This window comes from Acomys russatus, chromosome 20 (genome assembly GCF_903995435.1).
Source record: "Acomys russatus chromosome 20, mAcoRus1.1, whole genome shotgun sequence".
Taxonomy (NCBI): domain Eukaryota; kingdom Metazoa; phylum Chordata; class Mammalia; order Rodentia; family Muridae; genus Acomys; species Acomys russatus.
In genome coordinates, this window is record NC_067156.1 from 50,873,415 (window position 1) to 50,884,951 (window position 11,537).

An 11,537-nucleotide genomic window follows, 5' to 3' on the forward strand; every position below is an offset into this window, starting at 1 on the left:
AGTCCTTGTTGGCAGAACTCTGAGGAGTCAATAAAAAAACAAGGGAAGTGTTCTGCAGCATCTGCCACATGACAGGGGCTAGTATAACATTAGCGTATTAGTTTCACCTGGAAGTTTCTAGTGACTAGTAAGCACACCTGCTCCACCTTCTTTAAATCACCCTCATGGAACAAAACAAAAGAAAATGCTATCTCCAGGCCCCCTACAGTTCTTTATACCCAGACTGTACATGCTCACATGCCTGTAACCACAGCATCAGCAAGCTGAGGCAGGAGGATCTTTAATTTGAGACCAGCCAGGATTTGATCTAGACCCTGCCTCAAAACCAATAAATAAAACTAGCTTGTGCGCATTCCTGACAGAGCCTGCTACATGAGCTTATGCTGGGATAGCCTTACTAAGTCGAGGCAGGGCAGAAAGACTGATTTAAAGAAGTTCAATTCCTCTCAAATGAAGTCTCCAACACCACCCATGCCCTTGTTTCAGACAAGCTTAATTATGAACTACATGATAAGATTTAACCGGATGTTCAATCATGTGCAATACCTCCAAGTCCCTACGAATGAGACTCCATCAGATTATATGGGGTCTGACAAGGGAATTCTGACTGACGGTCACACATAAGATTCCTTTCTGTGACCCTAACAAAAGGAGCAGGGGGGAAGGTGGGGATAGGGCTAGATTCCCCGGCTAATACATTAGGGTTTTCTACTACAATTTCGAAGCTTCCTAACTGCTGCCATTCCCTTGCTCACACAATTCTTGTCTGTGGCTGAACAAATTAGGGTGCTGATAAGGGATCCTTCTTGCTGTGACTTGGATTAGCACACCGCTCAAGAGCATCTCTGAAACATCCCTCTCTGACTGCTGGGCTATTCTAGATAGGGGAGGGCACGAGGCCCAGGTGGCCAGAGAAGATAATGGAGGAGATGGGTATGCTCACAGTGTTATGTGTTCGTATGAAAATGTCACAGAGAAACCCACACAAACTGTACAAAGTACAGCCTCTAACTAAAATTACATAGGACCCCAGACTAACTTAGGGGCAAGGGGCTGCAGGGGCAGGGGGACTTGCTTCCCAGATTTGGCCAGTTAAATAGATAATAACAATAAATAGGAAAAGGACTGTCACTGTCCCTCCCATAAATCCATGTTAGGAAGACATTCAAAACTAAGGTCATTTCTGAGCCATTTAAAAATTAAAATATATTGGGGCTGGGGAGCTCAAGGGTTAGGAGTGCTAGCTAGCTGCTCTTACAGAGGACCTGAGTTCGGGTCCTAGCACTCACATTGGGTAGCTTACAAACACCTGTACTCTAGATCTCATGCCTGGGGTACCTGCACACACACACACACACACACACACACACACACACACACACACACAATTTAAAACAAATCTTCAAAAGGAGAACAGAAATTTTACTTAGAGCATATCATGAAACGTTTTCCATGAATCAAATTGATGACAGACTGCTGTCACATACATTGCATAACTGAAGCAAAAGACATTATGCATGTGTATATACAACTTAAGCATTTAAAAAAATAATTCATGGCCAGGTGTGGTGGTGCACGCCTTGAATCCTAGCACATGGGAGGCAGAGGCAGGCAGATCCCTGTGAGTTCGAGGCCAGCCTGGTCTACAAAGCCAAGGACAGGACAGCCAAGGCTGCACAGAGAAACCCTGTCTCGAACCCTCCCTACAAAAATCAAAGCTGGGAAGTTGGAGAGATGGTTCAGTGGTTGACAGCACTCTCCTCTGAGGACCCAAGTTTGGCTCCTAGCACTGACATCAGGTAGCTCACAAACACCTGTACTCCAGCCCCAAGGGGATCGGACCCCTCTGGCCTCTGTAGCAATTTGTAGTCTACGCACATACCCACACACAGACACATAATTTAAAATAAAAATGATTTTTAGATTGAAATTAACATAAAAGCATTGAATACATAATAAACTACAATTTTGTGTATCAGAAAATATACAAGGCAAAATAAGTGATTACGTGAAAGATAAGTATAATTTCTTCACAAAATCTTAAAAATACAAATTATAAAACCAAAAAGGAAAATGTGCATATATCTAATAGAATTCTTGAATAAGGAAAAACAGAATTGTATGTGTGTGGGGTTATGGTGTGTGTGTGTGTGTGTGTGTGTGTGTGTGTTAATGTGTGTGTAGTACACAACACATTTGAGGAAGCATCTTATTAATTCTAAATGATAAAAATATAGAATATAAGACTTTGCCTTTTCCCGTTTCATTTCCAGAATTCAGTTGCAGAAAATACTGTTTTCTCTCTTAGCTAATATCAATCTTTTCCTCTCAACAAAAATGATCAAAGTAGTAAAATACCATCTTAAAAACTGGAGTGTGGCTGGGCATGGTGGTGGGCATGCCTTTAATCCCAACACTCGGAAGGCAGAGGCAGGCTGATCTCTGTGAGTTCAAGGGCAACCTAGTCTACAAACACAAGTCCAGGACAGCCAAGGCTACACAGAGAAACCCTGTCTCAAAAAAACTAAAAAAAAAAGAAAGAAAAAGGTGGAGTGTGAGCAAGTAACACAGAAACTCACAACTAGTTAAAGTGCAAAGAACGATAGAAGTGGGGTAGAAACTCTGTGAGAGCCAGGCACTGTGGAGGACTAGGGCAATGCGGCTTACTGCTGCACCATGAACTCACTGTGGCTGCCATTGCTGCACAAGACTTGGACAAAATCCAGCCAATCAACATTCCTTTATGGCTTGATGAGGGGCTCCTGACCCCCCAACCCTAGCTATCGATGGCTTCTGGAGAGGGAGAGTCAGGCTCTTTTTAAAGGTGTGGTCCCTGATAGGTTGACCATGCTCTGACAAGTGGCTCCCTCACCCATTTGGATCACAATACAATACTCTGTATGCATTTATGAAATTCTCAAGGAATAAAAAAATATTTTTTAAAAGCGTTGGAACCTCTATCACAGCGGGAACTAGGATACATTGTGGTTTCTGAATCCTTTCAACTTAGTTACTTCCAACTTACACAGAAAATAATTTCATTTCTCATACTGTTTCATGGCCTCCAACCTAGGGTCTGTTGGACTTTATTTGCCACTGGAAAGTGCCTTTTCTGGCACTGTCCTTATCTTAGGGAGCTCGTCTTGTCTTTTAACAAAAAGCACCTGCAATAACATGTGGATATTCGGAGTAGATTTTCACCACCCAAGGTAGGTGCCAAATTTACATTAGAAAACTTCTTTGAAATAGGTCAGGTAGTCACCTTTCAAATTTCTTAAGTGAGCATCTCGCTTGGGGCAGTCTTTTCCATCAGTAACTGAGGGGTCTACAATGCCTACTTCACCTGTGCCGAATCTTAACAGCCAATAATCCAGGTTGGCCAGTGTCCTTACTCAATTCAGTGTCAACCCGGTGTATCCCACCCAGGGTCTCAGCTCATCTAGTGGGCTCACTCTACAGTCTCCAAGTGTACCAGCAACACTTGAGGTCTCACTTGTTCTCCAAATATCCCACAAAAACTCTAGGCCGCCCCACGGTGAGTCCTCCTACCCAGAATTTGTAGCATTGGCTTGGGCAGCGGGCAGTAGTAGGCTCCGTGAGCGCTATCAGCACAGAGCGAACTCAAGGCAGATGACAAACAGTGATGGTGACAACAACGCCTGCGTTATGGTTCCTTAGGTGTCAGGTCATTCAGAGATCTTTCCCAAATCCAGCTACTGCTCGATTTCCGTCCCCCCACCCCACCCCACCCCAAGCTGGCCCATGCGACTTGAACCCGAGGCCTCCCGGACGCTCCTCGCGTACGGGAACGCAGACGCCACCCAACTTACGCGGCTCGCGGAGCAGTGCGCCCGCAGCCCGCAGGGCCGCAGCCATGTTTGCGCCGGCCGAAAGCATTTCCGGGACGGCCAGGGACTCTCTGCAGCGGCGCTACAGCTGGAGCGCCGACCTGGCAGCGTTCGGTACCGGCGCCCCAGAGCCTTATCACCGCGCATTCGCCGGCCGGCGGGGGCGGGGACAACATGAGCTCCGCCCTCGGGGGGTGTGTGGCCAGGAGGGCGGGGCTTGTAGGCCGGAGTTGCCAGAAGCTTCCTAGGCTGGAATCTGCTACAGATAGCTGGAGATAGGGCCTGTTGCTTGGAGACCGGTTCCTGCCACCTCGGGTCAGTGCACCCAGGTCCAGCTAGGTCTGCGGTGATGTTCGGTTGCTTCTGCCAATCAAAGCTGGCCACGACTTAGCAAAAGACTTTCTAGACGTTTCCATAACTGTCTTTAGACGTGCCCATGCGTTTGCCTCTCCCCAGTTTGGTGGCTTCGCTACTGCAGCACAGTGCAGACTCACCTTGTTTCCAGAACAGAAAGAGGGTGGTGTGTTTTTGTTTTGCGGGGAGTGTGGGTGTCGGCAGTATCGCAGCACCTCTCTCTGTATCAGTTTGAGACAAAGAAGCCGGCACAAGTGTGGGGGCATTTGGAAGGGTGGAGATCAGGAAGGCAGAGGCCGAAAGGGCTGTGGAGAGACTTAGCAGAACAGATAGTATTTTGAAAGACTCAGAGTCCTCTAAGAAGAGAGAACAGTAGGGTAAGACTGACTGAAAGAAATCCTCATGGAGGCTTGGGAAAAGGCTATAATCTGAGCTCTTGCCCTTATTAGTTTATTGTGTGTATAAGACCTACTTAAATTGTAAATGTTACCAACAGGATTTTCAAACTCAAACATGATGATAGCTAAGAAGTAAGAAGTATCAAATTACCTCCTCCTGAGGACTGAGCCTAGAGCCTCACACAAGTGCTAGGCAACAGGTCTGTCACTGCCCCCAGCAGACCTCTTTTTCCATTTCATTTTGAGGCAAGGCTTTGTAAGTTCTCCTCCTGCCCCAGCCTCCCCCAAGAGGGGTAGGATTACCGTGCTGAGCCACCAGGCCAAGTCAAAATGGTTTTGAGATTGCCCTGAAGAGATGCCGGGCATGGTGGCACATACCTTTAATCCCAGCACTCTGGAGGCAGAGGCAGGCGGATCGCTGTGAGTTCAAGGCCAGCCTGGTCTACAAAGTGAGTCCAGGACAGCCAAAGCTACACAGAGAAACCTTGTCTCGAAAACAAAAACAAAACAAAAGAGAGATACTAAGGGAAAGTTAGGAGACAGGCAGACAGAGAAAACAGGGACTGCCTTCTTGAGGGGACCCCTTCCTTTCTCTTGAGATGTTTGGGGGTGAAAGGGATGCCTGCTAAGTGACAAACATCTGGACAAGATGGTAACAGAGATGGGAGGAACCAAGGTCTTACAAAATGCCGGAACCAGTCCTTTGCCCATCACATGAAATGAGTTTGGCTAACACCAGAGCACTCACCGCGAGATGACCTTTATGGACAGTGCTGCCCATGGAAAACTGGGGTTTTCTAAAGTTTATTTAGAAAATGAACTACAGAGCTTCCACAACACACTTAGAAATGCTGTGTTGGATGATGTAGAGATGAGGTCACAGCTCTAAGATGTCTTTTCTGTGGCCTCTGGGAGGCCCTGAAGGAGCCATTCTGCCACCCTGGGTGCTAAGCACTCCTGCTAAGTGAAGATAACAGGAGTTCCTTGGCCCCTCCCAGGGAAATGCTAATGATTAGTGACAAGGCAAAAGTGGCCATTTCTCACAAAATCTGCTGCTGAGACAGGTTAAATTTATCCGTGGCCAGAAAGCAAAAAACAAAAACAAAACAAAACAAACAAACAAACAAAAAACCCTGACAAATATGTGTATTCCAGACATTGATCCAAACATTCCAAAAAAAAAAAAAAAAAAAATTAATGAGCATCAGTTCTTTCATTTTATTTGCATTTGTTTACTGACTTTGAAAAAAATTCAAAATTCTCTGTGTGTAAAGTTTCTTGATGTACATATGGTGGATTCATGGGTTGTTAAAAAACGAACAAAACTTCCTAAGAAGCTGCTTGACAGCTAAAGTGCTTGCTGCTCAGGCCTCACCACCACCGATTCTCGGAGTATACCACAGAAGGACTGCACCAGCCTCTGAAAGCTGTCCTCTGACCTCCGCACGTGCACCATAGCACTCATGAGCATGAACACACACACTAGACGTAGAAAATAAGGCAAGCAAAGTGTTGTGATTGCGTTGTTGTTCTAGTTTTGTCTAGGTGGACCTTGAACCTGGGACCCTCCCGCCTCAGCATCCCTTGTAGTTAGAGCCACAGTCCTGAGACACCAGGCTAAACCCCTTCGCTAATTTTTGACTCTGATAACAAAAATGATACTATTTGAGGTTGTGCTTGCATCAAATACAACAGCTTCCCAGTGAATAGGATTTTTTTTTTTTTTTCAAACAGGGTTTCTCTACGTGGTCCTGGCTGTTCTGGAACTTACTTTGTAGACCAGGCTGGCCTTGAACTCACAAAGATCCACCTGCCTCTGCCTCCCAAGTGCTGGGATCCCAAGCCAGAAAGCATGTTCTCAGCCCAGAGGTTGTGAACTCTAGACACAGGGTTACAGAAAAATTTGAAAGCCCTTGAAAGGCTAAATAAATGAGATTTACATATGGAAGCATACACACACACACACACACCGTATATACATGTATATACCAGCTTACACTTTTTAAGCAAAATTCTATACAATTCCATTAGCAAATGGAAGGCTGAAAGACACAGCCTTTGTGTTGACAAGATAAGCAACACAGCCACCAGGGAGAAGATTTGTCTGAGCCTGGGCGACTTAATTAGTGAATAAAGCACTTGCCTGTCACAGACAACGCTCTTGAGTTCAGCCTGTAGTTCTAAATAAAATGAATTTGTTGGTTTCAGCTCAGTGCTTCAGGGAAGGGGAGACTCCCCTAATTCATTATGTGCAGTGATTGGCACCTCTGCGCTACACAAACTAAATTTAGATTACTCGACTTTGTCTCCTTAATCAGAAAAGGACCAGGGGAAGGGATCCTGTGGAAGAGAAAGAATGGCTCCACGTGACAAATGGCGAGCTGAGAATAATCGCTCAGGGAAACCTGAGCAGCTGTCCTCACAATTAAGACCTAAGCCACCAAATCCAGATCCAAACACTGCATGCTTTGACTAAACCTTCGGCCACTAGAAGCCTGGAGCCCATTAGGGCTCGCACTCACTGAGTGTGTCCCCAGCGAGAAAGGGGCTGCCCCAGGTGACGTGGAGGAAAAACAGTGTGAAAAAGTCCTAAAGGAACTTGGACTTGCAAGAAGCTCATTCATGTATGAGACAAGTATGAAGGCAAAGCCCATGGACAGACACCTAGTGTTCAGCCCTGGACAACTCATGATTAGCACCCATATGGAACTAACATTCTAGAAGGTCACTTAGGCAACTGTATATGACAAAGAAGATGCACAACATAAGATCTGGTATGGCTAGGGGCAGAGAGGCTGGAACTGCTGGTTTCTGTGCTGCCCCCAGATGTGAACTTTGCAACCTGGCCGGGGGGTAGGGGGGGGGGCTGGTGGACCGCGGGGGGGGGGGGGGGGGGCTGGAGGTTGCCCCAGGAAGGGACCTGCAAAGGTTGGGACCCATTTGGAGCCTGTGTTAGTTTCCTAGTGTCTTTATGAAAAAGTCTCAACATTTTGCTATGTTTCTGACTCCGAAATTTAGAACCTTATGTTAAGGTATCAACAGGGCCGCATGCCCCTGAAGTCTGAAGGGGCGGACCCATCCTAATCATGGCTTATCCTCTGGTGTTGACTGGAGCCAACTGCCCCCCCATAGTTGCATCTGAAGTACTTTTTCTGTAATCCTCCATCCAGAGTTTACAATTTCTGGGCTAAGAACATGGATTTTGTTGCTTGATTTTGGTTTCTTGAGACAGGATCTATGTAGCCCAGGCTGTCCCGGAATTTACTGTTTGACCAGGCTGGTTCAAATTACAGAGATCTGCCTGCTTCTCCTGGGATTAAAGGTGTGTGCCACTATGCCTAGCAGTAACTGTAATTCATTTAATTTTTTGTTTTTCAAGATTGGGTTTCTCTGTGTAGGCCTGGCTGTCCTGGAACTCACTCTATACACCAGGCTGGCCTTGAACTCAGGGATCTGCCTGGCTCTGCCTCCCTGAGCACTGGGATTAAAGGCGTGCACCACCACTGCCTGGCTGTAACTGTATTTTTGAAGCCAGGCATGATGGTATATGCAGAAGAGCCAATGAGTCAAATCAGGGAGCAGGACATAACTTCTTTTGGAGGATGGACACAAGGGACCTGAGGTCACATGGTCTGAGCAGAGTAAGGATGGAGGTGAAGTAAAATCAAGGCTCCTCCATGTAATAAGACTTTGCAGGTGATAATGAATCTTTGACATGGCCTTCTGAGTGCTCTCCAGGGAGCACTGTGATACACGCTTGGGTTTCTCCCCCCCCCTGCTCCCCCCCCACCAAGACAGGGTTTTTGTGTGCCTGTCTTAGACTCCCTTTGTAGACCAGGCTGGCCTCGAACTCACAGTGATCTGCCTGCTTCTGCCTCCTGAGTACTGGGATTAAAGGTGTGCGCCACCACACCCGGCTCATGTTTGGGTTTCCAAAGGTTCCATTTCTCAGTTGCATGGACAAAATGGGAGCACCTGGATCAACTCTGAGACACAGACTACATGACCAGACATATTATTTTTCTCATGCGTGACACTTTTTTAAAGCTCTTATTTGTTTTTTGTTTTTTTTTGGGGGGGGGGGGTTGCTTGCTTGTTTGTTTTTCAAGACAGGATTTCTCTTGTTGACCTGGCTGACCTGGAATTCACTCTGTAGACCAGACCGGCCTCGAACTCACAGAGATTCTCCTGCCTCTACCCCCAAGTGTTGGGAATAAAGGCATGCACCACCACACCCAGCTTTAAGCTGATATTTCTAAGAGTGCTTTTGTAGCATAGTTTCCACAGTGGTAAAGGAGTCCACTGCCAGTGTTTTGAGTTTCTTAGAGCTAATGGCCATAGCTGAAAACCTATGAATTCACTCACAGCTGAGCTAGGATGCACCAAGGAAATTCAACAACCAGGATACTGCTGCTCAGATTCCCAGGACACATGCAAACGGCACCTACAATCTTTCATCAGTCTCTTCATTCTTTGCCAACCTGCCCTTCCCAACAGCTAATGACTGCATGTTCCTCCCCGTGTACCAACTTCATTCTGATTTGTGCTCAAATAGAGCAATGACTTCTGGGTAAAGAGGGGGCCTGGGCGCACAGATTTAGCTTCACTTTAGACCAAACCCCACTGAAATCTCAACAGAGGACTTAGAATGGGGGTGAGGGTGTGGGGTGCTTTCTGTTTTCAAGCACAAGTTAAAAAAAAAAAAAAAAAAAGGAAAGATTACCACAGAAACAGAATTTTAGAAGCTAGAGGGCAGATGAATCAATATTTCATGGTTCAGTCAGCCGAAGAAAAACTGAATTGTAAGCTGGCCATTCTAAAATAAGAACCCTTTAGATTTAGACAACAGAATCCCTAGTGGCTGGGATTGGCGGCAGCAGGTGCCTTTGGAAGTGGAGATGAGAAAAAACATGCTATAATGAGATGGATTGTAAGTCTGTGAAAGCAGTTGTCAGATTCCTAGGTTCCCAGTCTGCAGTGGGGTACAGCTCCCCTAGTCCATGGCCAGCCGAAGACTGCATACCTGGACAAGACGCTGAAGGTTCTAGGTAAAGGCAGGTAAGCAGCCCAGGAGACTTTTACAGGAAGAATGTAACAGAGAGATTACCCAATATGTCTGAATGTCTTTTGGAGTTGAATCAACTGAATAAAACCTGATACTACTAATTGTAAGGAAAACAAAAAGGCATAGAAAGAAAAGCAATTCCAATTTACTACATATCCAACAGAAATGATAACCTAACGAAACTGGAAAGATGGAGATGTGAGCAGGGGTGGCTCACGGGAAAAGTACAGCTCTTGTCTTCCATTGACTAGATGACGTCTAAAGGAAGTGTCAGTGAGGAAAAGCACATGATCCAGCAACATGGTGGTAAGTTTTAAATTCAGCTAAACACTGACAACCTCCATGTCTCTAGGCTGGTATGCTATGATTTTCACTCCAGAATTCAGTGCTTACACTCACAACTTCATTTAGATCTAATCAAGCTGCTAACTGCCCAAAAGACCTAGAAATAATCAGCTTTTAGCATAAGAGCCACTACAGTTGAGTGATTTCCAGATGGTAGGAATTACAGTGCCTGAGGCTCATGGCACCTTTGTTCTAGAAGGCTAGGAAGAAAGGAGGTCCTACGACAGTTTTAAAAAGCCAGCCTTTCCCCAGGCTGTTTCAACTAGAGATGAGCAGTAATATTTCCATACTTAAGTCTTAAGGTAAGAAGAGCCTTAAGGGTCACTTTTGTAACTGTCAGCACCACTCCCACACGTTTTACTTGGGAATTTTCAAAAATTATCTTGGCCTCATCCATAAACCCAGATTCAGCTAGTCTATGTAAAACCCAGGCACCATTTATAAAATCACCATCCAGAGCTGAACTAATCCTATACTTAAGAAGCCAGTTTTGAGAAATGGATATGCAGAGCAAGTGGGAAGGAGATAAAGGAGAAATGTGAATTGCTAAAAATGGTTGAAGGACATTTAAGGAAAACTGATACTAAGTCTAAGCGCTTCTTGGCATACAATGAGGTCACTCCCCCACAACCACAGCACAAGCTGAAGATAGCACAGGCAGGAAATACACTCACTAGACCTTACATATTATCATAGTGTGGCCTACCTTAGCTGAAACATAGAGCACTGAGCTACCAGTGAGCAAATCCTCTAACACACGGCACATTTTATAAAGTACGTAACACTTGTAATTTGTTGACTAGTAAAGATGGAAAGCAGAGTGCTTGACAGGACAATCTCCCATATCAGTGCATAAAGGCAAAGAGCGAACTATCCCAAGCCGACATCATTCATAATTTGCATCACTAGAGCACTACTAGCTTCCCACTTCTGTGAGCAGCTCCACTGCAGAAGGACAGCTGAAGAGGCTTTGATGTGACCATTGACAAGCTTCTGAGAGGAAGAGCTGCGGGATGACAGCCCAGTGAGGAGGGCAGGAACCAGAGCCAAGGGTGTCTGCAAGCTGGTCCTTGAAAGGGGTAAGGGGTGGCATGTGACCCTAAGAGCAGAACAAGACTCACACAATGAGAGAGTGCCCATGAACCGTGTCTCTGATCCTTCATGGTCTGGTCCTTGGTCCCAGGTCACCATTATCTGATCCCTTATCTCACCTAATCCTGGCTCTCTTTTAGTATTTTAATTATCAACCTAGTCATGCCATCAAAATTCAAGCTAACTGGGCCTACCCTCTTCCCTTAAGTTCTGGTCAAGCCAAATGCTAAACTGAATCTATGTACAGCTGACTGACATTCTCCCAGGACTAGATCACAAATGCCCCATTTCCACCCAACATTTCACTTATTTGCAAAACAGTAGGAAATTTAATGTATTTACAACAACAAAAAAAGTGTAAAAACATACTAGGACCTAAGTATTTAATTTAAAAAACTCATTCTTTCACCATCATGTAACTCTAATAATACTAAA

At 45.5% G+C, this 11,537-nt stretch overlaps 1 protein-coding gene across 1 annotated transcript in view; it reads right to left on the reverse strand.

The window, feature by feature from the left end:
• Positions 1–3,986, reverse strand: part of Fech (ferrochelatase) — a 29,372-nt gene extending 25,386 nt beyond the window's left edge. Inside the window, 1 exon segment of the mRNA XM_051163431.1 lies at positions 3,831–3,986. Coding sequence (XP_051019388.1) covers positions 3,831–3,897 — 67 coding nt within the window. The 5' untranslated portion in view covers positions 3,898–3,986.
• Between the last annotated feature and the right edge of the window lie 7,551 nt (positions 3,987–11,537).